Source organism: Alexandromys fortis, unplaced genomic scaffold (assembly GCF_014885135.2).
Source record: "Alexandromys fortis isolate MF-2015 unplaced genomic scaffold, M_Fortis_MF-2015_v1.1 scaffold_4, whole genome shotgun sequence".
In the NCBI taxonomy this organism is placed as follows: Eukaryota; Metazoa; Chordata; class Mammalia; order Rodentia; family Cricetidae; genus Alexandromys; species Alexandromys fortis.
The window spans coordinates 20,585,119-20,612,418 of NW_026067944.1; the positions used below are offsets into that span (position 1 = coordinate 20,585,119).

Below are 27,300 nucleotides of genomic sequence, written 5' to 3' on the forward strand. Positions count from 1 at the left end.
GTGTATGAAGGATTATTTTGAGCTGTGGAAATAAATGGCTTGAGGTGTGACAAGTGGATCCAGTGGGAAACCCCTTTTAGCTTGGCAGCTGTGGGAGTTAGAAGAATTACTCTAAAGGGACCCTGCCATTTAGGAGCAAGAGGTGAGGGGCGTTGACCTGGGGGTGAGAGCAATACCTCATCTCCTATTTTAATTGGTGGAGGACATGGGTCAGTGCAGGGCTAAGGTAGAGCGTGATCCGCAAAGTCCCATAGAAGTGAAAGTAAGTGTGAAAGAAGTGGGGTGAGCAGGTGATCTGGGAGGGGGTGATGGCTCACAACCATCTCTAATTCCAGTCACAGTAGATATGGTGCCCCTTTCTGTCCTCTTCGTGAAGCAAGTACTCATGTGATGTGTACACATATAAGCAGACAAAACAGACATAAAATTATGAAGTCCAATAAAATGTTTGTGAAATATCATCTAAGCTTACTGTAAAGTTGGTTGTTCAGTCTGTCTCTTATATTTCTAGTTTCTTTCAAATGTTTTTTATCAAGAAAAACAACTCAGCTTAAAAAGGGCAAAAAAAAATCTAGCTATGTCTAAGGGAAAAACATTGCATAAGCAAATAGGCATCCATATTCTGTCAAATCACAACATGCAGGATCAAAGAGAAGTGTTTAATGCACTTTGAGTCTGAACTTAAAGGACAACCACTTCAGGGATTCAGGACAAAGGAAAGTATTTATTAAACACTTGCTATTGGTCAGACATAAATACTTTTCTTTCTTTATTCCTCAAAACCACTAGCAACTTTTTGAAGATGAACTATACAGATATTAATTTTCCTAGACCACAAAGTAAATATAACATATTTATTTCCATTATCTATTTTAAAAAGGTCATTTATGCAATTGCTATATATACATGTATATATAAAACAAACCGATATACACACATATGTATTATCATATATATATATATTACTATATACATAGGAGTGAAGAAGTTTTGTTCATTCGGTTTGTTTTTTGCCTTGCAAGAGCCAGGAGGCCAGAATTGTGCCTCATTCCATGTTATGAACACCTGGAATTTGGAAAGGCAAAAGAAAAAGCACTCCATGATAATGCATGTACAGGTGTCTTTACCATCATCTCTTTGACGGAATTCCTTTCAGTCTCTTTTTTCATCTCTATAGTCAAATTATTAGGCCAAATTAAATCACTAAGTATGGTAGTTAAACATACCTCTAGCCAGGGAAAAGGTAAAACAACATCCCACAATTATGCTAACAAGTGAAATGAAGAGAAAAACTTTAATAAAAAATGTAGAGATGAAATTTTTTAAATACAAGTTTGTCATGAAAGTCATCCCTTGAGAAATAGGACGGTGGAAATAGCTTGAAAGACTGACAAAAATTCTGTAGAATTTAAAATTGCTGTATTGGTAGCCTGACCATTGGGGAGCAATATAAATATGAGAGAACGTGTCTATACAATATCTTTCAATTAGTACAACTTACTTCTATAGCTATAAATTCCAAGTGAATTTAAAAAGGTCACTTCAAGTATTGATTAGCAAATGCCTCTGGCTCTCTGATCCTGAGGACTGTAATCACAAATTCATGCCGGGGGGGGGGGGGGGGGGGGGTGTTAATCTCTCCAGAAAGCTAAGAATCAGGACCAGGATCACACTTTCTTTGCCAAATAATGCCTCTGGACTTTTTTTTTTTTTAAAGCTGACTATGGTTTTACACGTTTTTCTCCTCTCCTGCCCATGCTAAGTACTATACTTCTGCCGGACTCGCTCTCAGGCCTAGCTGAGCGCAGGGAAAGGTCTGGGCGATGGGGAACAGAACCACATCTGTGCAGATTCTCGCTCCACACCACGCCGCCCTCTGCGGATGAGTGGCAGTCACCCCAAATCTGTGCCAAACCACGGGCGCCCAGGAGGTCCTCCCTCCGCCAGAGATGCGCGCGCATCCAAGGCCCCAGCGCACTACCCGGCAAGCTGTGCGCCGGCCTACAACTCCCATCAGGTTCCTGCAGCGAAGGCGCTACCCCTCGGCTCCCAGCGTATTGCCGGTTCCCCGTGTCTTCTGTGCTCCCTCTTTCTCTGTAATAGAACTCTCCTGCGGGAATCGGGCCATTTTTTACCCAGTGTTCTTCACCGCAGAAATCAGAACGCAGCAGCGGAGGCGCTACAACGCCCGAGGGGGCGTGGCTTTGGGAACCGGAAGGAGCTCCTGTTGCCAAGGGAACGCGGCGCGCCTTGGATTCCTGCTCAACCCCTGATGCTCCCATCCGGGCCAAAGCCGCCGGTTCCCCCAACTTGTAGGAGAGGCTGTGCTCGAGACAAGGGAACCTTCCTCCGGGGGCAGAGAGAGGAAGGCTGAGGCTTCTGCCCAAGGAAAGAGTGCGTCCATTTCTGCCTTTGCCAGCCCCGTGGCCTTTGGATTGCCTTCAAAGATCAGGTATCTCCGCTCCCACCCGGCTTTTTGCCTGTCTTCACCTCCATCTCTGGTGTTATCTCTCAGATCTGTTGGGTGTAATTCTCCACACTCTCACTTCCACCCTCGTTGAGTACAGACTACCTTGCTGCTGTGGTTGTAGTGCGGTGGAACCGTCGCCAGGATCCATTACTTCAGAAAGTTCCCCGCTACCTGATTGTAGCCAAAGGCCACCCTCTCCGTGTCCGATTTACAATAAGTTATTGCCCATGTTTTTCAATCCGAACGAGTTACTGCCTTTAATTTGTGGGATGGAAAAGGAGAAAAGTTTATATGATGAATACTAAGGAGCCTCGAAAATGTGTTGAACTTCCTTTGGAGAATGCTGTTTGTTTGCTTGCTTGCTTGCTTGCTTGCTTGACTTTAAAGCTGCCCACGACGGACTTTTTATACGATGTGTGAATTATTTAGTTGAAATTTCATCATCAAAAATTTTAAACTGAATAAGATTGTTTAATTGCGGTAGTAAGAATGTGCAGCAGCCCACTCTCCCAACGTGCTTAAAAGTTTACCAAGTAGCATTTCTGGAGTTTTCTCTGCCTGATCTCATCTCTCTCTGCAGCTTCCTTCCAAGCCTCTATGAGTGCATAAAATGCTAATTCCTCGGTGCTTTTCTGGCGACCAGTAATCCTTTGGAAAGTTAATTCTCAGAAAGCAGCTAGGAGAATTTGATTGATGTATATATAAAAGGCAGGAGTGAGATGAGGAATTAAAAAATATCAGCTAGACTGTGAACAACCTTGAAACGTGTGCACAACCCACTTGCCTTAAACACTGAAGGACAGAAAGGTTTGACGATCTGAAAAGTCACAGAGGAGTAGTGCAATGCCAGTGGTCAAACCTACGTGTTCTTGATTCCAATACAAGAGTTGTTTCATTTAGAAAGTTTACTTTAGATATCAATTCTGCCAATGTTATACAGTACATACAGTAAGACTTTTAAAGCAGAAGGTATATTGTTTTCCTAATAAAAGCCAATATGCTGTGCTTCCTATCCGTTAAGGCAGTCTAGTCTCAACTCACTATCAGCTTTCTACATAGTTCTTTTTTGTTTTGTTTTGTTTTGTTTTTGTTTTTGTTTTTTTGTTTTTTTTTGTTTTGTTTTTTTTATTTGCATTTCTCTGGTGACTAGAACTGTCACGTGTTTTTAAAATATGTTTACTGACCATTTATGCTTAATTTTTGAAAACAATCTGCCTAATTTCTTTGTTAATTTATCTTTTCCAGCTGTATATCCAACAGGGGGCAAGTGTTTAGGAATAATAGTAAAAAACTCCAAAACATCTACATAGTTCTTAAACAAAGATGAAAATAAATCTTTAGAGATTTTATTTTTAGTGCTCTCTCTCTCTCTCTCTCTCTCTCTCTCTCTCTCTCTCTCTCTCTGTGTGTGTGTGTGTGTGTGTGTGTGTGTGTGTATTTGTTCATGTAGTGTCCTGTCTACTGAAGCCAGAAAAAAGTGTGACTACTCCTGGAACTGGAGTTACTGGTACTTGAGAGTTTCATTCTGTGGGTGTTGGGAACAAAACTCTGGTCCTCTGGAAGATCAGCAAGCCCTCTTAATGACAGTGTGGTCTCTCCAGTAAAATTTTTCATTTTTTTCTTTCTCTATTTACAATGCTTAAGATCAAATCTAGGCCTTTTGCACATTGCAGGCAAACACTTTATCATTTGGCTACTTACTTATTTCCCAAGATAATATACGTTTCTTTAGAAAATTTAAATAGACATGAGTTGTGAAAAAGAGTGTAAAACTAATTTTTACACTAAGAATCTATGCTAAAATGGTTAGCACAGTACAGTACTTAATAGCAAATTGGAATTAAAATGATAAATACCAGTTGTTTCATATCACAAGATGAAATGGATTCATTAAAATGTCAACTTTTAAGCTAGGACTCAAAGAAATGTGTTGAAATGAGCTTTTAAAATCTAATATGAAAAGGTTTTGAGCTAGCATAAAGGAGTTACCTAAGATTGAACCCATCCTTTGGATAATAAATAAGCTTTTTTTGTAGGCCCCACCCTTGAGGGAGGCACTGCACCTTGTAGGCACTAATTGGTAGAAGTCTTCCAAAGGCACTAAGCAAAATGTCAACTATACAATCACTTTTCTTATGCCTTTGAGTTAAAAGCTTCCTATTGATTACCTTGCTATAGCTTTACTTCTCTTAGCATCCCTTGCTTGGAGTGCTATAGAACAAAAGCATTTGAAAGGAGCTGTAACATGACAGATTTGTGTGACCTTAAATGAACATGAGAATCAATGAAGTGAATTACTGCCTCAGGAACTTTGGAAATTTATGTTGAGAGAGTAAGGGGAACTCTTCAGTACACAAGTACATTGTGGCAGTACTGGAAGGGTCGGGTGGTTAGCAAGAGGAGTATTTTTCTTTTCCTGTCATAGTAATATTTAGGGTTCGATGAAACCAAAGGAAAGCTCCTTTAAAAGCTTTGTTTTGAGATGTGGAGTGTAAATTTAACAGTACTTTTATTGAGGGAAAGGAAACAGACAGAAAACTGCTCAAAGCAAGTAATATATTAGCTGCCTCTGCTTCCTGAGGTACTTCTGTCTTAGATTGCTAATGGAATTTGTTTTCTGAGGGCTCACTTTGGGGAGTTCTTTAAAGTTTGCTTTAGATGGTTATATAGTTTGGGTTTTTAAAGTATAATATTTTAAATTTATTCTTTAGGAATTTTATACTTGTAGGTGGGTGGTGGTGGTGCACACATTTAATCCCAGCACGTGGGAGGCAGAAACAGGTGGGTCTCTGTGAGACTGAGACCAGCCTGGTCTACAAAGCAAGTTCCAGGGCAACCAAAACTGTTACACAGAGAAAAGCTGTCTCGGGGGTGGGGGGAGAAAGAAAAAGAATTTTATACTTGTGTACAATGCACAATGGATTTTGATTATCTTCAGTACTGTTCCCCAACTCCAGTTCTACCTAGACACTTCTTCCATGTTGCCCTCCCAACTTCATTTCCTCTTCTTTCTGTTCTTTTGAAGTAACCCAGTGAGCACAATTAGTATGCTATTACGCTCATGGGTGTAGAGCCATCTGCATGGGCAACCAGCCAATGGCCGCATCCCTGGAGGAAACTGTCTTTCCCTAACAGCCATCAACTGCCAATAGCTTCTGTGGTAAGCCTTTCCCTAATTCATGCTGGAATGTTGACTGGCTTGGGGAGTTCTTGTGTAGGCAATCACAGCTGCTAACAGTTCATGAGTGCACTGGCCCTATCTTACCCAGAAGATTCTGCTTGGCACCCCACTCCCCAACTTCAGGCTTGTATAGCCTTTCTGCCTCCTCTTCCAGAATGTTCCCTAAGCCTTGGGAGGTGGGGTATGGTATAGACAGATGTTCCCTTTAGAGCTGAGCATTTATAGTTGCTTATTCTCTGTGCTTGGACTGTTTGTGATTTTCTGAATCAAGAGCTATCAACTGCAGAAAGAATCTTCCCTGATAAGAGTTGAGAACTGCTTTAATCTACGGCTTTAGTGACAAAAGTAGAGGGAGCAGTTTACTACTGCATCCAAGTAGCATAGTAATAGTATTTGGGTCCTCCCTATGACCTCCCTACTCATGGGTTCTTGGTTAGATTTGCCGTACCAGGAATAAGTTTCCCCCTGAAAAGTAGGTCTTAAGTTCAGTCAGAAAGCAGTTGGCTAACCCCATAACCTTCATGTCATTCTTTCTTCCATGGGCATAGCCTGTAAGGTTGGTCGTTGAAATATCTCTCAGCGTTTACAGATGAGCAAGACTTTTAATGACATTTTGCCCACAAAGTCTGTGTAGCAGTTTCCTGTACTATAAAAACTAACTATCAGGGAAGAAGCTTTTGATCAGTGCCAACTGGATTTCTCCATATCTTGTGGCTAAAATGTGTGGTGTCTTCTGAAATAGTGTCTCAACATCAAGTTTCCATGGGCAAACAAGAGCAATGGCAATAGCTTGTGTATTGTCTCTGAGATTTCCCTCCTAGGCCAGGGAGCTATCCCACACCTGACGGTAATAATAAATACCCCTCGAAGACCTATATTTTAAGAGCTTAGTGTCCAGCATTGAGGACTGCATCATGGACTATAGCTTCTAAAATTGTGAATTGTTTTATCACAACATTTGTTAAGGGAACAGAAAGCTGACTAAAATGGATATTTCCCTTAAAAAATGATTCAGTTGAACACACATAAGGGGAAAGTTAAAAATGTATATAGCTAATGTGTGTGTGTGTGTGTGTGTGTGTGTGTGTGTGTGTGTGTGCGCGCGCGCAACAGAAAAGTTAGCCATCAGGAAATGCTAGCCAGCCAGGCAGTGGTGGTTCATGCCTTTAATCCCAGCACTCAGGAAGCAGAGGCAGGCAGATCTCTGTGAGCTCGAGGCCAACCTGGTCTATAAGAGCTAGTTTCAGGACAGGTTGGACTGTTACACAAAGAAACCCTGTCTCAAAAAACAAACAAACAAAACAAACAAACAAAAACAAAAAACCAACCAGAAATGTTAACCAAACTACTCAGATCTGGATGGGGACAAGGTTATAGAAAGAAGGTATTGCATAGGACAACCACAGATGATGACAAAAAGCTTAAAAAAAAACTGGCTGTGAATAATATACCTGGTATTGAAGAGGTGAACATGATTAAAGATGCTGGAACAGCTCTTGATTCCAACAATCCGAAAGTCCATGCTTCCCTTTCCACTAACACCTTTGCAATTACTGGTCATGCAGAAGCCAAAGCAATCACAGAAATGCTTCCTGGCATATTAAGTCAGCTTAGTGCTGACAGCTTAACGAGTGATAGAAAATTAGCTGAACAGTTCCCACGACAAGTATTGGATAGTAGAGGACCAAAGCCAGACAACACTGGTGAAGAGGATGATGATGCCCCAGATCTTGTAGAAAAATTTAATGAAGCATCAAAAAACGAATCTAACTAAAATCCTCTGGATTCGGGAAGCTGACATAGACCAGATTTAACAATTAGCCTTGTTGTTCCAAAGTTTTTTAGACATAGAGAAAGTACAATGCCTGTTATTCGTTCAGTAATATAAATATTTTGTGTATTAATAATGCTGTTTGTGTAGTATTTCTTGGTCATTTAACTTTGCATTTTGCACTTTCTCCCAGGATCTATTCTTTTGGTCAAAATAAGAATATTGGTGCAGTTTGGGAGTGTTTTTGGTTTGTGGGGAATTTTTAGTGTGTATGTATATGTATGTGGTTATTTGTGTGTACACAGTAAAGCAAATTCGATAAAAGTTATAGCTATTCTCTTTCTTTCCCCAGTAGAAATAAAACAGATCTTACCAAAAGAAAGGAAGAAAAAGAAGACATGGAATTTATTAAGTTTGACTAAAATTGTGAAGGAGTGTATTCATTATTCCCAAAGAATTAATGTGAAATATATATATATATATATATATATATATATATGAGACAGGTGAAATCAGGATGACTATTCCATCTCTATTAATGGAAAACCTTTCCCAAACTGGAAATAGCCCTGCAGAAAACAAATATATAAGCAACATTTTTATAATTGCATATTATTTCAAAATATAACTGGAGCCAAGTCTCATAGACTCTGTAGTGCTCTGTTACTAGACTCTCATTCATGAATAACTTTGAAAACTACAATTGGCAGACTCCACACGCTGCTGACGCTAACAAGAGCTTCTTCTTGAACATTGTAAATGTGATTGTCTCAGGGATGTTGTTGCTTGCTGTCAAGGTTTACAAGCTGCCCGTCTACATCTCAGTTAAGGCTCCTTTCTGCTAATCGGCTTATACTGTTTACTAGGAGTAAAGCCACACCGATGTGTTTTGGACACTGCCATTATCCTTACATTTTTTATGTATATACTAGCATTATTACATATGTAAGGTACCTTTGAAATAATCATTTCTTTTTATTTGCAGTTGCTTTGTAAATATTTAAATCACATTATGGGATTGCTGGACAGACTTTCAGGTTTACTCGGCCTGAAGAAGAAGGAGGTTCATGTTTTATGCCTTGGGCTGGATAATAGTGGCAAAACGACAATCATTAACAAACTTAAACCTTCAAATGTAAGTATTTCTGTAATGGTTGACATTTTCTGGTTCTAGCGAGAGTTATGTGCAACATTATTTGGAAGTTATAACTTTCTGTAATCTTGTTAACTGCTAATCTTACGGCTGGTTAAGGGGTTACTTGCTGCATATGCCGCGTATTTATACAATATGCAGGTAAATCTTGATTATTGAGCAGGAATATTCCTTTTCTTCCTTCATACTTCTCTAAAAAGCTTCACAAACTAAATTTATTTATAGATTGCACTGACTTTGTTTGAATTTCTTCTTCATGGGAAGAACAAAGAAAGCAAAGGGAAAGATGCCTCATTTTTCTAGGTTCTGTAGATAATTAGAAAGTGCTGTGAATGTTGGTGACAGGTAGTTATTTCGAGTAACATGTGAATGAAATATTATTTTATCCCTGAAAATATATAAAGCCAGCACATACAACATATGATTTATAAGTCAGAAGTCAGCTTTGTTGCACATAATTCCTGATATGATTTGCTGAACTTTAAGCTGTAGCTGTCCTGGTTCAGAAGAATTGAAGATCTTAAGAGCAATTTGCCTTGCTTCCCCCCCCCCCCATCCACCTTTAAGCTGTAGAAATAATAGATGAAAGGTGTTACTGAAATGAAAGGTTTAGAAACTCCATACTTATGTTACTCGGTTGTATATTTCACATTTTCTTCCATCTTATTTTAGATTCATCACTTGTGAGTTTTCATCTACATTTGGGTGCTATTGTTAACTAACTGTATTAACCATCTGATCTATAGTGTTCTGTTAGGAAAAGCCTTATAAGACTTTTCCATGTTGTCTCCATATATATATATATTCATATATATGAATAAAATTGATATTCTTTATAAGTTGATTTTAGACTCAAACTTATTTTTAAGAATAAATCATCCTAGTGTTGTATTTGAAATGATAAATATCCTCAGTTGAGAGGGTATTTTTCACCCTTTGTAAGAAAGAATGTAGTTTTGACCAAGTCAAGGCGGTATTTATATGCTTTTAATCTTAGCACTCAGAAGGCAGAGGCAGACCAATCTCTATGAGTTCCAGGCCAATCTGGTCTACATAGAGTGCTTCAGGTCAGCTAGGACTGCATGGTGAGATCCCCCTTTTCGTTGGTTGGAGGAAAAGCATCTAGCTTTTTCTTGAAAAATTCCTAAGCAATTTGAATATTCATTTGATAGTGTGTTGCATATTAATTTGATACCTTGCTTATTTTATTTCTCCTCAACATCAAAAGAGTCCTTGATGCTGGGTGGTGATAGCACACACCTTTAATCCCAGCATTTGGGAGGCAGAGACAGGTGGATCTCAGTGAGTTTGAGGCCAGCCTGGTCTACCAAGTGAGTTTCAGGACAGCCAGGATTGTTATACAGAGAAGCCCTGTCTCAGAAAAACAAAACCAAAAAGCCCTTGATTTATCAAGCATTGAATAACAAATACCTAGAACAAGGATTAGCACTGAAATATATTTTAGATGGTAGATGAATAGATTGATGTCCATTATTATCATCATCATCATCATCAAATTTGATCATGGGATTTTGTTGATTACATGGAGATATAATTTTTAACAGAGTTGATGAAACTAAGACTTCTCTTAGAAATTCTGTTCTGATCCTGTTGGTACTGGTCTAATCACTGCTTGCCTCAAACAACCCAGGCTACACTCCTTCCTTTCTTGTTGCCATTCCAGTTCAGTGACTGGATGTGTTTATTCCTGGGTAAAACAGAGGGAAATTAATACTAGAGATGACTCTTTGTTGGGGAGATAGCGGCGAGTGTGCCTGTTGCGTAAAAGCCAGAGGTTGACTACAGTTTTCAGTTTCAGTTTCTCTCCACCTTACTTTTTCAGACATGATCCCTCACTGAATCTGAACTTCACAGATTCTGCTAGAGAAGTTGGCGTATGGACTCCAGGATGTCCATTGTGTATCCATTTTCTGAGTGTGTGCTGTGTCCAGCCTTTACTCTGAATTACTGTAGGGGAAAATGAGTTCCATATGAATCTTCTCTATCCTGGCTAACTTCTGGACTTTCTTTTGTGGATTATTTCCATTAGAACTTTGGAGAAGAAATAGTTGAGGGATGTTACCCCTTCAGGCTAAATTTTAAAAGGAGTTTGGAGAACCTAGGTAATTATATAGAGGTAACTTAAGTATTCTAGTTATAATTCAATGAAGACACTTGTTATTATTTGTTGTATTCTGTAATTTCATTAAATTCTTAACCTTTATCATGTGATTGATGAAAAAATCATTTTAAATAAAAATGGTAGGATCATAGGAAAAACAACAAAATTAAAAAAACATTTTATTCTAAAGCTTGTTGTTCAAGGAACTTCCGAGAAATGAGGTAAGACCCCAGATGCCACAAAATAGTTTATTTTTCTAGCAAATGAAAACAATATTTTAGGGGAACAATTTATGCAGCTCAAAGGCTGAGTAGACGGAAAAGCTGAGGAACCAGACCTGGGGGAGGTCTGGTCGCAGCGCTTGCTGCTGATGTTCCAATGCTCCACTTCATTTCCAGCTTTTCTTCCAGTTGGCTTTAAATTTTATAAGAGTAGAGTACCCAAGTGAACATGCTAATGTGAGGCAAATTTTCCCTTCTTCTACTCTTATTTTCACATAAAAAGAACAAGATTTTTTTTATTTATCTATTATTAAGGCAGTATGGGAAAACCTAGGAATAAGACTAACCAGAATGAGAATATAATTATAATACTAGCAAACATTTGTGGGATTTTATAGACACCATGCTGAGTATTTAATACCTATTAGCTCATTTAATTCTCATAATAACTTTATGAGCACAATAATATAGTTGACATTTAAGCAAACCTAGGTTTAAATAACTTGTGCCAGGTGGCAGAGCACATTAGGAGTAATTAGGAGGCTATTGTAATTCAGAGCACCGAACGGAAAGGTCTAGTCTAAGGTAATGGCACAGAGCCGGTAAAACTTAGAGAGTGGATGGCTTCATACTTAGCATGTAACGAAGGAGGAGTCAAGAATAACTTCCAAGCATCTGGGTCATAAAGTGGATACATTTTTGTTTAAATGAATGAACAGTTTTGATGAAGGAAATTCTAGGAGGCATTTAATGTGTCGATTATCAGTATATTTTTAAATGTCTGTGGAACCTGTCAAAGTGTGTCCTGCTGTTCTCTTGGCCCTGTTCTACAGGGTTCTATAGGCTTCTTCCTGTAGAACCCTTCACCAGAGCCATCATGACCCCGCCTATCTTAATTCAGCCTGTATCACTCTTTTACTTAGCAATGCACGTTAGACATACACACCTTCTGTCTTTCCTGAGTAGCAAGTTCCTTCTCTACCTAATCAGTGTACTGACGAATTCCGTTTACTGGAATATTGTTGGCCAGGAACTTGTCCTAGGGTTTCCCGTACCTACCATTCTCTCCCGAGTTCTCTTCATCCATGGTGTCATTGTTGATGGTGGCTTACATTTTCTATCTGATGAGCTCCTTGAGAGCAGGGACCAGACATGAAGACAGAGAATTACAAACATACGTAAGTTCAATGTACATAAGTTTAATAAAAATAATGTATACAGTGATTAAGAAGTTCAACATAGGAGCCCAGAGTGACGACTTTTTTTAACCACTTACGAAAACTTACTTTCCTTGTTTAATAAAACAAAATGTGAATTTGCACATAAATGTTATACCAATTCATAATTGGCAAGTAAACCTTATATTTTTATGTGTCCCTATTACAGAAATTGTAATATTTAATTTTGTCATCACCTTGGTAGCATACTTTAAAAATGAAAAAAAAATCTGGTACTTGAGGAAAACCCATCTTTGTAATTGCAAATATTTAAATTTATGTCTTTTCTTGCAGGCCCAGTGTCAGGATATAGTTCCAACCATAGGATTCAGCATAGAGAAATTCAAGTCCTCCAGGTAACCACATTCTCTCTGTGACTCTAAAGCTGGGTTTTCATACTTACCTGGAAATCAGTTGTCATTTCCAGTCCCTATGGGTTTAGACCTTTTTGTACCACTATCTTTAGTTTATTCTTGGCCCTTAAAGCTTAGACCAACTCTTGAAAACTTCATTAGCAAAGGAAAGATTTTTAGGTTATTCATTGCAAAATAATAGTTAGATTAACAAATTTATTTTTCATTTTTTAAAATATTGACCACATTTATTATCCTACAGCCATGTTGATTGATCTGATAGAACTTAAGATATTAAAAGATAACCATTTAACTTAGTTGCTTAAAATATAGTAATGTCTTGCTTTTGTTTATAGTTTGTCTTTTACAGTGTTTGATATGTCAGGGCAAGGAAGGTACAGGAATCTTTGGGAACACTATTATAAGTAAGTATTTTCATGAGTATTGCTTACCACATGGCTACATTTTAATGTCAAATACTGATTAAAAATCCAAGCGAAATCTGCTATAATAATAGAACTTCATACAATTCATAGCACTGTACCTTTGCTCTCTTCTCTGGTTTTGGTGTCCATTTCTCTATGTGGTTAATATAGCTACACTTTAAGAACCAGCGATTGGGCTACAGGGCACATGCCTGCAATCCTAGTACTTGTAATACTAAGAAAGAAGGATCACAATTTAAGGCCAGCCTGGGTTAGAAGCCTGGGTTATCAGTGCTTACACAATACTTTGTCCACTCACATCTGTGTAATTATGTACCACAGCTGCTTTCGTGAAGAAACTCTTCTATTCAAATTATTCCTTCAAGGGCCAGCTCAGAGATAAGAATTATTACTGGCTATATTTAATGAAAAAAAAAGTTTGTTTTGCAGCTGATGACTTGTTTCACAAATGTTTTCAAACAAGATAATTTTCAGAGTATACAGACATATTGTTCAGTAAATATTTCAGATGTAACACTGCCAACTTACTAGGACAAGATGTTTTATACACATTTGGTATTGCATGTGGTGGTAAAATCTGTCATTATTCTATTTCTTTATATTATACAGAGATGGACAAGCCATTATTTTTGTCATTGATAGTAGTGATAAATTAAGGATGGTTGTGGCCAAAGAAGAACTTGATACTCTTCTAAATCACCCAGGTATCTGTGGAATTTCTGCCATGATGTCTGTGCTTTGGGTTCCATCTATATGTGTTGCTTTGTTTTGCTCTCAATGTTAGGAAAACTTCAAGTAGGAAGAAGAATTAGATTGTGGTTTTATTTATTTTTTATTTAAGTATGTTAGTGCCTGAGTATATTTACATGTACCATGGGCATGCAGGAGCCCACAAAGGCCACAAGAGTGTATCAGATCCCCTGGAATTGGATATACAGGCAGTTGTGAACCCCTGGGCTTTTTGTTTTTGTGTTGCCTAGGTAACAAGGGTAAGTTAGGGAATTAAGTGAAAAGATAAACATGTAGAATATTGGTAAATGTGTTGTTACAAGGAATTAGCTAGAATAATTGTGGCTGGAAATACACAGTGTTTCTACAAGCTGTGAAGTTGCTGGTGTGCATTGTCCTTACTGTGGAAGGCGATTGCGCACAAAGGTGAGAAAGAAATTCTCCTGGATTCTAAGCTCTTTAATGTGTTTGGACTTGGCTTCACTTAGCAGCTAGGAGCACTTGCTGCCAAACCTGGGATCCATCCTGAGTTTGATTCTGCAGCTCCACATGGTAGACAGGGAGAGAGTTGAATCCTTCCTGTGACCATATGCATGCCATGGCACACCTATATCCTAGTGTGCTCACACACTCACACACACGTGCACACACAGTTAAATGTAAAAAAATACACAAAACCTTTGAAAAATGCTTTCAAAATTGTAAATGAGAAAAATAACGTTATTAAAAGATCTCATTTGTTCATGATGCTGTCTGTGACTTAGAAATAAAGCAAGTCCATTTCCTCCTCGTCTTTCTATTTAGGTCAGTCTCCCTTGTGTTGACAGCTGCAAACAAGAGAAATATTTGTCCTTTTGAATAACTGCTTCTCTAATGTCTAGATTCTCCTTCTCTGACTTTATTCTTTGGTTTAAAGTCCCTAGACAGAGGGCACACGGTCTTACCAAGCAGTTTTGATTTCTTTGTTTAGATGAATGTCTAACTGTGCATCTGTGTTTGTGTATGGGTCATATTAAAAGAAGCAATGGGAAACAGTTTATCTTATTTCGGTTTTAAGGTTTTAGGGCAAAGAGATCCAAATCACTAGAAGTGTTGTGATGGCGTCTTTCTCTTTCAGATATTAAGCACCGCCGTATTCCAATCTTGTTCTTTGCGAATAAAATGGATCTCAGAGACGCAGTGACATCTGTGAAGGTGTCTCAGTTGCTGTGCTTAGAGAACATCAAAGACAAGCCGTGGCATATTTGGTAAAACATTTTTATTTCTCATTTTGTCTTTCTGAAAGGTCTGTGAAATGTAGGGTTCTGCTTAGGTTTTTCTTACATCATTTGTCAATGGCAAACATGGTAGAATGCAAAGTATTTCACAGAATTGTGACATTTCAGTTATTCATGAATATGTTGCTGTTAACTTTTCAAATCCTTTAGCACTATAAAAAGAATGTTTTTAAAAAATCTTATGTTAAAAAACATAAATAAAATAATCCATTTGCTGTCCTGCCTTCAAGCACAGTGACTTGCTTTTTCACTTGAAATCAGCCAAACCCAATCCTTTCTTGGGAAAGTCGCCCTCTGGTGTCGCCTTGTCTGAGTCATCCTCCGAGATTGCGATTGTGTTTCACCATTACCATGTGGCCCCTTTTTTGCTTTTTATTTTGGTGGTAGTCTGTCTTCTAACACTAGCCTCAGCTCTCTAGGAGTTGGAATTTCTGCCACGTTTTAATTGCTGCCTTATATTTCTTTTCCCAATTTTGTGACTAGTACATGGTACATATATTATACATTTATTCAAATGAGGAAGTAGAGGTAATGGTTGTATATGGACATACTAGCAAACAGTGTCTGAAACTGCTGCGCGTGCATTATATATTTAGGAAAGAGTTTCTTAATTAATGCTAATGTCTTACCTTCCTAAGATCCTCTTTTGCTACTTACCCACTTACCTTCCCATGCCCCAGAATGTCTTTCTGTAGTTTTTTCCACTTTCCATAAGAGTTAAAATAATAACTGGGGGGAAGTTGTACACAAAGTAGAGAAGTTTACTGTCTCTAGAAGTGACCTAGACTGTAAAGCAAAAGCAAGTGGAGCTATAAATCCCAATATGGAGTGGGTGATGGGCCTAGCAGCATTTTGAAAGTTAGTATCTCTTTAAGGGTGTGACCCCTGATAGATCAACCACACACCAGGAGAGACCAGGCACCTAAAACTTTTCAGGGGTAACATAAACTAGACTCCCTGGGTTTTTAAAAGAGAGACCATGAAGTTGAATGGGTAGGGAGGGGGGAGTGAATGTGCTTTGAACAGATTGTATGAAATTCCAGAGAATTAATATCATACTTTTAAGAAGAGTCCTTAAGAGCTAGCCTTGGTGCTGAACAGTGCAGTCTTTAAGTAAACCCCAGAGACCACCTCAAGATTCTGTGGAGACCAGCATCAGAACAGAAACAGTGAAGTCTTTCTTGGTCTTGAGTAGGGGTGGCATGGGGTTGATAGTACTCTATGGTAGTTAAACTTGAATCTGAGATCCAGTCATATTTAATAGTTAAAGGAGAGTGTGATTTTAGACAGAAAAAAATTTGAGATAGAACTTTTGCTATCACAAACCACTGAACTCCAAATTGTTGAACTCTAAAGACAACATAAATTCAAATAAATACTAATGTTTGTAGTGTGCAGGGTTCTGTGTTGCCTTGACAGGAGGCACAAGAAGTGTCCATGAAGTGTCAATTTCATGAGTTAATTATCCCTTTCTACCTAAGATAACTAACAGGTGAATTTATCCAGATTTATTTATTCAATTATGACATCTCAAAATGTCTGTGTGAAAAGTGAGGTCATGATGCTTAAAAATATTATTTCCCAGGTCTGTGTTCTCCATACAGCAGAGAAAAATGACGAGAAATTTTTTTAACTTGCCTGTAACTTTACTTCTCCTTAATTCAAACTGGACATCATTTTGCTAAACTCAAATTAGCATTTCATTTATAAGATTTGTTCTGCATTTTGTGATATCTTTTAAAGCATGCACAAGATTGAAAATATGCTTATCCTTCTTTGCCAGCTTCAGCTCTATGGGTGGTTGTCCTCAGGGATAAAGGAGATCAAGCATTGCCTGCCTCTTACCTTAGATTGGATACAAGGATATTGGTATAGTCTGAGAAACTAAAGAAGAATTTGGGACCTTCCTTTTTACCATTTTTACTAACCATAGAGTCTAGGGTCTCATTTGAGTTAGCATGTTTTTGACTTAGTTCCTTCATGATATATTTGGATTTGTATATTTAATTGTGAAATAGACAGCTAATAAGGGAATAATTATACAAACATCAGATGACTGGATGGAGAAATGTTAATAGCGGAAGAGAAAGCACGGCCTGACTTCTCTTTGTGGCCTGACATCAGTCAGGGAGCATTTCCTGTGAAGGCCTGGTTGGAGAAGCAGCTACCCAGCCAGAGGCCAGGAAGAAAAAGCCCTTCATGGCTGAGAGTGTTCCTGTTCTGTTCTGGGAACAGCTAGGTCTCTGGCTGCCACTGAGCAGTGGAAGGGGAAGCTGTGGGAGCTGTGGCCACTGAGAGATAACTCAGGACCATAAAGTCCAAAGCACTGGAGCATGTGGCGAAGAGCTTGATTTTTGCTCTAGTTTTGAGTTTTACAGTTCATCTCAAAGGAAAGGTGGAACTTGTTCGGAGAAATATATAGGGTTTCTAGTCACTTGGTTTCACTTGTCTCATAGACAAGGAGTTCCTTCCTGTATTCTTGTCTAGAATTTTATGTGCCAAAATCAATAGTTTGGATTTTTGATAAAAAGTATTTTAGCTACTAATGCCTTGCTATTATGATATGTAATTAAAAATGTGCTTTTAGTAATTTACCTCATATCATTTGTTTCTGACTTCTTACTTGAAGAATTCTTCCCTAACCTGTAGTCTCAATTTAACAAGTAATTCCTTGGCAGTAATTTCTTTAGTTAGAACCAGATTAATTTAATTCTCTAGGTTTTCTACTGTGCTTTTAGATGTTGCTTCCCCACTAAGTGAATGCTATAAAATAATCTAATTATTCAGAAATTTTAATTATGTATTAATATCATCATAGGTTTTAAATAAGTTGCTAGATCTATAACACATATTGGTCTATAGCTCCCAAAACGATTATTTGAACTTTGTTATTTTAGTTTTATATACCTTAAACAATTATAGACGAAATATCACATTAGAGGTTTAAGGATGGAAGACAATGGAAGCACCTTTTCTTTTACATGCATGCTTCAAATAGGTAATTCTTCAATAACCATGTTAGGTCATGGTAATATTCTCTCAGTTGCAGATGCCAAAGGTTACTGAAGTAGTAAATATAAAAGTACAATTGAAATTGACTGGAGTTTTGTTTTCTTCTAATAGCTTATAAAAGTTTATGAGCAGCCAAGGGGTGGTGCTATATGCCTTTAGTCTCAGAACTTGGGAAGCAGAGGTAGGCAAATAGGAGTTTGAGGCCAACCTGGTCTATACAGTGAGTTTCAGGGTAGTCCAGGCTACACAGAGGAAGAAGTCAGTTGATTCTGTGAGTATACCGTGACCTAAGTCAAACATTTGTAACAAGTAAATGCTGTTGGAGCCCTGGGTAGAGCAGGGTAGGGCAGTGAACTCTAGATTTTTCTACAGTGAGAAAATAACTTGATGTTTATGTGTTCTTAATATTACTACCGATTCTCAAAATTTGTCTCATGTGTATTTTCCTAAGTCCTCAGATTCTAAGCTCCTATTTATAGTCTATTTTAATACTTAATAGTTTTGCATAATGTATATTAGGATTTATTTCTTTGCAATATGGCAAAATTGTTGTTATTTTATCCTAGAGTTGTATGATGTTATAAACTGGACATTTCGTTTGACTTTTATTTCAGTGCAAGTGATGCCATCAAAGGAGAAGGACTGCAGGAAGGCGTGGACTGGCTTCAAGGTACACCGCACGCTACTGTGCATCTGTAGCCGCTTGCTTTTTCATTCATTTCATTTCATTTTTATATTTTAATTTTATTACATCAATGCCTCCTTCTTGTTTTTTATTTCTGCTGTCAGAAAAAACAGTACAGTAAGTATCTGATACCTTGCTGCATTTACTTTATTTTATTTTTCTGGCAGATTTAATAATTAATTGTTTCTCTGTGTATATTCAATTTATACATCAGATCTAGAAAATAGTTTTAATTTATGGACCCAGATTTTCACTAACTCTAGTAGCTGAAGAACACATTTAAAGTTTGAGACAAATGTTATGGACCAAATGACAACTATTTTTTTCTACCATACTGTATAGTAATCCATATATATATATACTTTTTTCATTTATACATAGCATATATACACAAGTTTCAACATTCATACTGAGTATTATAAATACTATTATTCTTTTGATACCTTGTTTATTTTCAGTTCAGTTTTTAAAATCAAAATAGCTATAATAGATCATTGCTATATTAGGGAATAAATTAAGTTATAGTTTCCCCTAGGGTCATATCATCTACTGTGTATAAGAACAGCTTGAAGCATGCAGAGCAATAGAAAGGTGTGTGTTCTGTATGTCCTTTCTGTAGAATCTTATGGCCAAATCAAAAGTTTTCAGTGTAAACAGAATTTCTGACTATTTGTTCTTTCTGAGAATCTTTCCACTCTTAATGGGGTTAAAAAAAAAAGATACAAATTCTTATTACAATTTGTGGTTATAAGTACTATTTCCTTGTACTTTAGCCTTTTACATTAGACATGTGTAGTATCGTTTTTCATTTTCTTCCTTCATCTTTTGGAAACTATGGCAGAATTATAGCCTGTTGTGTTGGGTGGAGGAGTAATCTGCCTACAAATGCTAAAAGCACGTTTTATAGCAAATAGAAATATGTAAAATCTGCTCTTCTAGTGAATTCCACACAGAGACTTTTCATTTCTTTCCTCTTTTTTTCTTGTTTTTTTTGGGGGGAGGGGTGTTTTGATTTGTTTTGTTTTTTTGAGACAAGATTTCTCTACATAGCCCTGGCTATCCTAGAACTCATTCTATAGAGCAGGCTGGCCTCAAAACTCAGATAGGCCTGCCTCTGCCTCCTGAGTGCTGAGATTAAAGGCATGTGCCAGCACTGCCTGGCACAGACTTTTTTAGCTTGTATTTATTTAGTCAAAACATTTACTAATGAACATTCTAGTCATATTTTATTAGTAAGTAAAACAAACATCTCTAATGGTTCTCAAAATTAGTAAAGGAATATTTTCTTTGAACCCACCAACTTTGTGTTTCAAATTATTATAAGAAGTGTTCAGGGTTACGGCATGGATTTCTGAAAGAAACTGATTGTTACGGATTAAAACCCCAGAGAAGATAGAGAGATGTATTTTCTTTCTGGCCTCTTCCTTTGCCAATGCTGACGTTACTCTCAGTGAAGATGCTGCGTGTGTGCTTAGTGTAGTGACTTTGAGCACAGCACTGAACAGAAGATGATATAGCTTCTAGGTTTTGGTTTCTGTCTCTCCTTTCTTCCCCAACTACATTTATAGTTATATTTTTATTTTTTTAAATCCATAGCAATAGCCACTAGGTGTCAGTAATGATCCAATTTTATAGGACCAATTTTCAACGCTTCTTGGTACCAATTCTTTTTCTTTCTATTCTGACCTATTACCTTCTGCCCCAAGTCTTTGTGAGAACAGAATATTGTTAGAACCTGTTCTTTGTCCTTTTGTTGCATCAGTCTCTGCAAGGTAAGTAGGAGCATCCTTGTCTGCTCTGTGCAACAGGAAGAGTATCAAAAGAGCTGGCCTTGAGGCAGACCGTTTATCCCACATCAAGAATGGATGTGGTAAAAATGGTAATCTTGTTTGGAAAGCTGGAGAGCTGATGGACGTAGTTTGGCTTTAATGGGCCCCAAAAAGCTGAATCCTAATTGGGCAGCCTGATTCACACAGAACATCTTCCCAAAGGTTTAGAATATGCTTGTAAGTAAAAGATGGATCTGGAACTGAAAAAAGAAATCATGACTTCCCACACCCAAGAACTACAATAGCAAAATGAGTTTTAAGGATTATTCTTTGCAAATATTCAAACACTATCTGAACTGGAGAACACCAGACTCACGGTGTGTGGTAATAGTAAACTGAAAGCAAGGCGGGGCTGCGAGTTTTCATAGATAATATTGTAATTCTCCTCTGTTTCCTACACCACCAGGAAACAAACAGTAGAGGTAGGCATAAAATAGAGAGAGTCATCTGAGGAATCAGACTAAGAAGGAGGCAGATGCCAGAGGTGGTGGTGCACACCTTTAATCCCAGCACTCAAAAGAGAGAGAGGCAGGCAGATTTCTGAGTTTGAGGCCAGCCTGGTCTACAGAGCAAGCTCCAGGAAAGCCTGGGCTAAACAGAGAAACCTTGTCTAAAACAAACAAACAAACAGAAAAAAAAACAAGCAATCTAGAAAAACAAACAACAGCAACAACAACAACAACAAAAAAGAACAAAACCCCAAAGAGGTCTTATTGAGAAGATCATGTATCCAAACATGAGACAGTTTAGAAAGAGAACCAAAAAAACTAAAGAGGAGTAGTGGGTCATCAAAAAGTATTTGTTGGAACTGAATCTTGAGAGCCCAGAACAGGGGAAGAAAATATTTCTACCCAAGACACATCATTAGTAAGGTTCAACCCTGAAGACAGTGGAAACTTGTGCAATCTTCCCGAGGTGGAAATAGGTTTCACATAAGAAAAGGAATTGCTACATCAAACTTCCCAACACCCGCTACTTTGGAACGACATGGTAATGGTGAGTGTCTGGAAAAGATCATAGAGGATATACAGTAATGTCATATTGAGGCAATGTCAAATGTGACCGTAAATTAAGACACGTTCTGCTGTATTAGTTCAAGGAGAGAGTAAACCAGGAAAAGAAAAAGACAAGATCAAGGGGCTCATTTCCCCCATGTACTCCTAAAGTGCTCATTGTGCAAGCATGAGGCCTAAGTGAGATTGAATCTCCAAAACTTATTGAAAGCCAGTAGCATTCATCTGTTGTCCAGTGGGCCTGTGGCAAAATGCAAGGCAGGTGGAGAATCCACAGAAGCCATGTGTCCGTTAGCCTGGTATACACAACAGCAAACACAAAGACCCTGTTTTAAGATAGAAGACAAGGACCACCACCATGTTTGACTTCTGACCTTCACACATGGACCAACACACATTCACATAGACACATGACTATGAATGTGTTCACATGCATCACACACTCTCAAAGTAAGGATGACAGGGAAGAAAGGAAGGATGGCTAGATGGATCCGGAACTAGGAAAACCAGCCCAGGAATGGAGGATAAAAAAAAAAAAATCCCTGAACTGTTAATGGAAATCCCAGACGGATGATGAAAGGGATCTCAAGAATAACTAGCACGCAGAGAAAAGGGCTGTCTAGGTGGGAGAGTCCTCACGGTGTTTAGAAAAGAGTTCTTCAACAAGATGTAAACAGGGACTAGACAGATTACTCAGTGGTTAAGGCTGCACCTCCAGAGGACCTGAGTTAACTTCTCGGTACTCACATGAAGGCTCACAACCACCCAGGACTCCAGTTCCAGGGACTCAACATTACTAGCTTCTGTGAGCATCAGGCATGCACATGGTACACAGACATTCATGTAGGGGAAACGCCCATATACATAAATAATTGTTTAAAAAGAAGGTGAAGATGATAGGTTATGTAATGTGCTTCACATGTGAGACTGAATTAGTGTTAAATGTGCTTTTTAAAAAGGAAGAAGAGGCCTGGGGGGGGGGGGGCAGTGGTGCATGCCTTTAATCCCAGCACTTGAAAGACAGAAGCAGGTGGATCTTTGTGAATTCGAGGGTAGTCTGGTCTACAGAGTGAGTTCCAGAAGAGCCAGGATAGTGATACCCTGTCTCAAAAAAACAAAAACAAGTACTCCTTGCTTTGCTGGATAGAAGTGGTGGTGCACACCTTTAATCCCAGCAGTTGAGAGGAAGAGGCAGGCAGATCTCAGTGAGTTCAAGCAGCCTAGTATACAGAACTAGTTCCAGGACAGCCAGGGCTGTTACAGAGTAGAAGAAGAAGAAGAAGAAGAAGAAGAAGAAGAAGAAGAAGAAGGAGGAGGAGGAGGAGGAGGAGGAGGAGGAGGAGGAGGAGGAGGAGGAAGGAAGGAAGGAAGGAAGGAAGGAAGGAAGGAAGGAAGGAAGGAAGGAAGGAAGGAAGGATGGATACTCTGGACATCGCTCCCCACATCTTTCATACACATGCATGGGACTGTGACTTTCCTGGTTTTGATCTTTGGTTATTCAAGTTCTTTTGTTAATCTTGTTTGGCAATCTTACACGCTCCTTTCTGCTTTTAATTTGATTTTGCTCTTAATGAACAAATCATAAATCACATTAGAAGAACTGAAGAAGATGAACTAAATTCACAACGATTTAAGAATGCCACGACTAGGGTTAAGGATAAACCCAGCAAGTAAAATAGTGTGGAAAGAGCACAACTGTTGGGGGAAAAGTANAGGAAGGAAGGAAGGAAGGAAGGAAGGAAGGAAGGAAGGAAGGAAGGAAGGAAGGAAGGAAGGAAGGAAGGAAGGAGAAAGAAAGAAACGGGCTTAGTTGAGATTAAAACCTTAGAGGAAAGCGCACACACCTACCTTTCTGAATGCTGCGTGACATTGCCATAGTCATACAAATAATGATGGCAAGCCGAGTTAGAAGTGTTAGGGCCATAAAGCTTGCAAAGGAAGAACTGAACGGGAGTGTGAGAGCTGAAGTCTAATAAGGCTACTGATATTTCAGGTATTGCTGTGTGTGCTTAGTGAGTTGTAAGTGATTACCTAGAAGGGAATTAATTAAGTAACAGCGACCAAAAAGGACCAAAGACCAAACGAACTGTTAGGGGTCTTTCTAGTAAGCCTGTAGAATTAGCTAATTTCTTACCTACTGACAGCTTATATAAAAATTAACACAGCACTATTAATTGTATCTTAAGAAGAAAATGTATATGCAGGTAGGATCTCCCTGTGTTGTATAGATTGGGCTTGAGTTAACTTAGAGAATAGGGTTGCTGGTCTTTCCCTTGTGAGACTGATAATAGTTTTTTGTCTGTTTATTATCAGATCAGATCCAAGCTGTGAAGACGTGAAAAGATAGTCTCTGGAGACCTCACCAGTTTTCAGCTAAAGGTGTCTATGTAAGGCATAGTGAATAATCTCAAATTTATTTGAAAAGATTTGTGCAACCAAGAATATTTTACATTATTCTGCTTGGTTTTATGGACTCTGAAAGAATTTTTTAAGAATTTAGGACTTATGACATTGTTAATCTGGCCATTAACTATATGGAAATTAACATTACCTCTGAATGCCTTAGTTACCAGCTTCTTGTAAAGGTCTACATATTGTTGTAATTAGAATGTGTAAATACCAGCTATAAGCCATCTCAATATCCTATCATGATTTATGATATCTTTAATGTATTTTTAGTTTTAATTGTCTTCTAAAAGTTCACTTTATTGTATGACTTTAAAGCTCAAATTGTGTTAGCGAAACAGCTTTAAAGAGTTATAAAAGATCACAGGTAATTGGTATATATGTAATTTTTATTGTGGCACTATCAAAAAAAAATAAAATATACCAACTAGAGTGCTTTGTTCATGCCAAAAAGAATAATGTGTTGGTGTGGTGTTTGGTGTTTTGCTGCCAATCATTATCTGAGACCAACTAAACTAAGTTTATTTTCTCACTGCTTACTGAATAGTTCCGTACTTTCTGATCAGGCATTGCTCTTTAAACCAGCATGTGTGTTTTTCCCTTCACAGTTGTGGAGGTTTGGGTATGTGCTCAGCCCATTCTTTTAGGTCACTCATATGTGTAAAGTATCCTTCGCCTTCACTGAAATCACTTCAATACGGGAGAATCTGATAACATTTTACATATGATTAATAAATTTTATTTCATTAGCTGAAAGACAATATTGCATTTTCAGATTAATAAATTAAAATTTAATAAGTATTTAACATTAATATTTTATAACTGCCTTGTTTTTTCTCTCAACATGCCTCTGTGTTTCTGTTAAAAGAGAATATAGAAAATAATTTATAAAAAGAGTGAAAGGAAGGAAAAAGGGTTATTCTTGTTCAAACTTTGAAGACTTCGATTTATGCTCAGCTCCTTGTTCTTAGTCCCATGCCGAGGCAGTTTCATGGCTATAATACCTGACAGAGAAGCTCCTCACCTCCAAGCTAAGAAGCAAAGAAGAGAAAGGGCTGGGGTAACAAAACCCCTTCATGGGTCCATGCTTACTTCACTGTTTAAGGAGCCAACAGAGTATAGTCAGAATCCAGTACCTCAACAAACTATAAACTGCTCTGTGACTGTTCTTTAAAATTCTAGATATATGTCATGTTTACAACATGCAACTTTTCACAGCCTAAAGACCATTTATAATTGTAAACTCTAAATTCAAGTTCTGATTTGAAATTAGATACTGAGACTACTCACATAACAGTGGTGTCAATCCTGAAAAAAAATGCATTTGAAAGAAAAGCTATGAATTGTATAACATCTTAAACATGCTTAGCCATGAAAATAATAGAAGGAAAAGGTGAGTAATACAGATTCATTCCCAGTGGTGGTAAATGTCTTTACAGGTTTCTAAAAATAGCAGTCAAAGCTATATAACCCAGTCTCTCAAAATCCAGAAATACCAATGAATGAGCATTTGGAAACCTGAAAATTATCAAATTATACTGGTTTAGTAACTCATCTATGTTGATAGCCTGTCATAAGTTGCTTGCATTAGGATGCACCCAGAATGTCATCTATCAAGAGTTGTCTCAAATATAGATAGAAAAGATGTTATGTATTTTTTTACATGTTTTATTTTGTTTATTTATTTTGTGGAGGAAATGCAATATGGAGGGTGTAAGAGAACAACTTTTAGGAGTTGGTTCTCTCCTTTTGTCATATGGGTTCCTGGGATTGAACTCAGGTAATTAGGTTTGGCATCCAGTACCTTTACCTAATAATGTGTGCCAACCTCACAGCCTATCATACCAGAAACAAACAACAAAAGCAGATATATTTTAACAGATTTAGGAGGCCAGAGAAAGAAATCAAATCTTCACCTATCACGTATAATTGTAAACTCAGAACTTTACATCATACAGTCTTTACAACCCTATGTACTAGGTCCTATTGACTGTTTTGTGCACTAAGACTTTTGAACCTGTTGTGTAAGACTTTCACTGGGTAAAAATAATGAAGAATCTACTCAGCCCAGATAAGGCACCAACAACACAACAAAGAAGTGAATTGAACAAAGCCCAATTTGGTGAACAAGTGGGTTTATTACAGCTACTTACTCCAGAGGATGAGCAAAGGGTACTTACAGAATCATGGACAGCTCAGAGTCAGCTGCACCACCAGAAGTCCATTCCTCCCAGCATGGGTAATGACTCAGAAAACCTGTATCCATGGAGGTCAGCACATAGGCGGACAGTTCAATGGGTCAGAATTTCTTCTTGAAGTCTTGCTTACTTCTTAGCCTTGTGATTCAGGTAAGTTTCAAAGACTTCCTGAAACTTGGTAGTTGTTTACTTCCTGTTTCTGACTGAACTGCCCTTTAGAAGTTTCTCATCCTAAAAGAACTTTTCACCAGGCTGGTAAGTTTCATTTCATAGGAAATTGCTTAATGGATAGGACATTTTTTATAGGTTCTGTGATTTGATGAAGACCTCAGAGCTGGGAAATGCTGGTGTTGGACTTCAAAACCAAGCACTCTGTTCAGAACAGATGGTTCAAAATAGATAAGAGAAATGCAGATATTATTTAGTAATATTACTTAAAGCAGACTGATTGGATAAATCATAAACTAGAATATACTAGAGGTGTTCTTTTGTTGGGTGTTGTTTGTTTTGTTTGCTGGCTTTTCGTCTTAAGTCTGTCAGCACTTAAAGTTTTACTCTTTAAGTCTAGATGAGGTGTGTTAGACTTTGATAGGTTAGATGAAAGTAACTCTTAAAACAACCTAAGTCAGCCAGCCAGGTGGTGGTGGTGTACACCTCTAATCCCAGCACTCTGGAAGCAGAGGCAGGCAGATCTCTGTGAGTTTTAGGCTAGCCTGGTCTACAAGAACTAGTTAACCATCATTTATCACTACACTTCATTTTCAAGGAAAGATTCTCTAGAAGAAAATTGGATAATACCGGACATATGTATATAAGCTAAAATTGTTGCATTTGTGTTTAGCATATTATATGATTACACTATATCTTGAAACTGAAACAACTGTTTTCCCATGTTGATGCATTACCAGCACTGAATAGTTTAAGTTCTGTATTTTAACAGAGCATTTTGTAAAATATTCAGCTCTTAAGGTGTTGCCCTACAGACTTTTTTTAAAAAAAATATTTATTTATTTATTATGTAGACAATATTCTGTGTCTATGCCTGCAGGCCAGAAGAGGGCACCAGACCTCATTACAAATGGTTGTGAGCCACCATGTGGTTGCTGGGAATTGAACTCAGGACCTTTGGAAGAGCAGGCAATGCTCCTAACTGCTGAGCCATCTCTCCAGCCCCCCAGACTGTTTTTTAAATCATAAAAGAACTAAATTTTATGTTT

General features: G+C 37.9%; 2 protein-coding genes across 2 annotated transcripts; both read left to right on the plus strand.

The window, feature by feature from the left end:
• Window positions 1-1,648: 1,648 nt before the first annotated feature.
• On the plus strand, window positions 1,649-24,317 carry Arl6 (ADP ribosylation factor like GTPase 6). Its single transcript, XM_050149057.1, has 8 exons — window positions 1,649-2,452; window positions 8,408-8,557; window positions 12,430-12,491; window positions 12,845-12,913; window positions 13,544-13,638; window positions 14,781-14,910; window positions 18,567-18,622; window positions 23,793-24,317. Exons 2-8 carry the CDS (start codon window positions 8,435-8,437, stop codon window positions 23,816-23,818), a joined length of 561 nt encoding a protein of 186 aa, XP_050005014.1. The 5' UTR covers window positions 1,649-2,452; window positions 8,408-8,434; the 3' UTR covers window positions 23,819-24,317.
• Window positions 7,123-7,425, plus strand: LOC126505808 (transcription factor BTF3 homolog 4-like). The gene has a single exon (XM_050149058.1). The coding sequence runs from the start codon at window positions 7,123-7,125 to the stop codon at window positions 7,423-7,425; it is 303 nt and encodes a 100-aa protein (XP_050005015.1).
• Window positions 24,318-27,300: the final 2,983 nt, after the last annotated feature.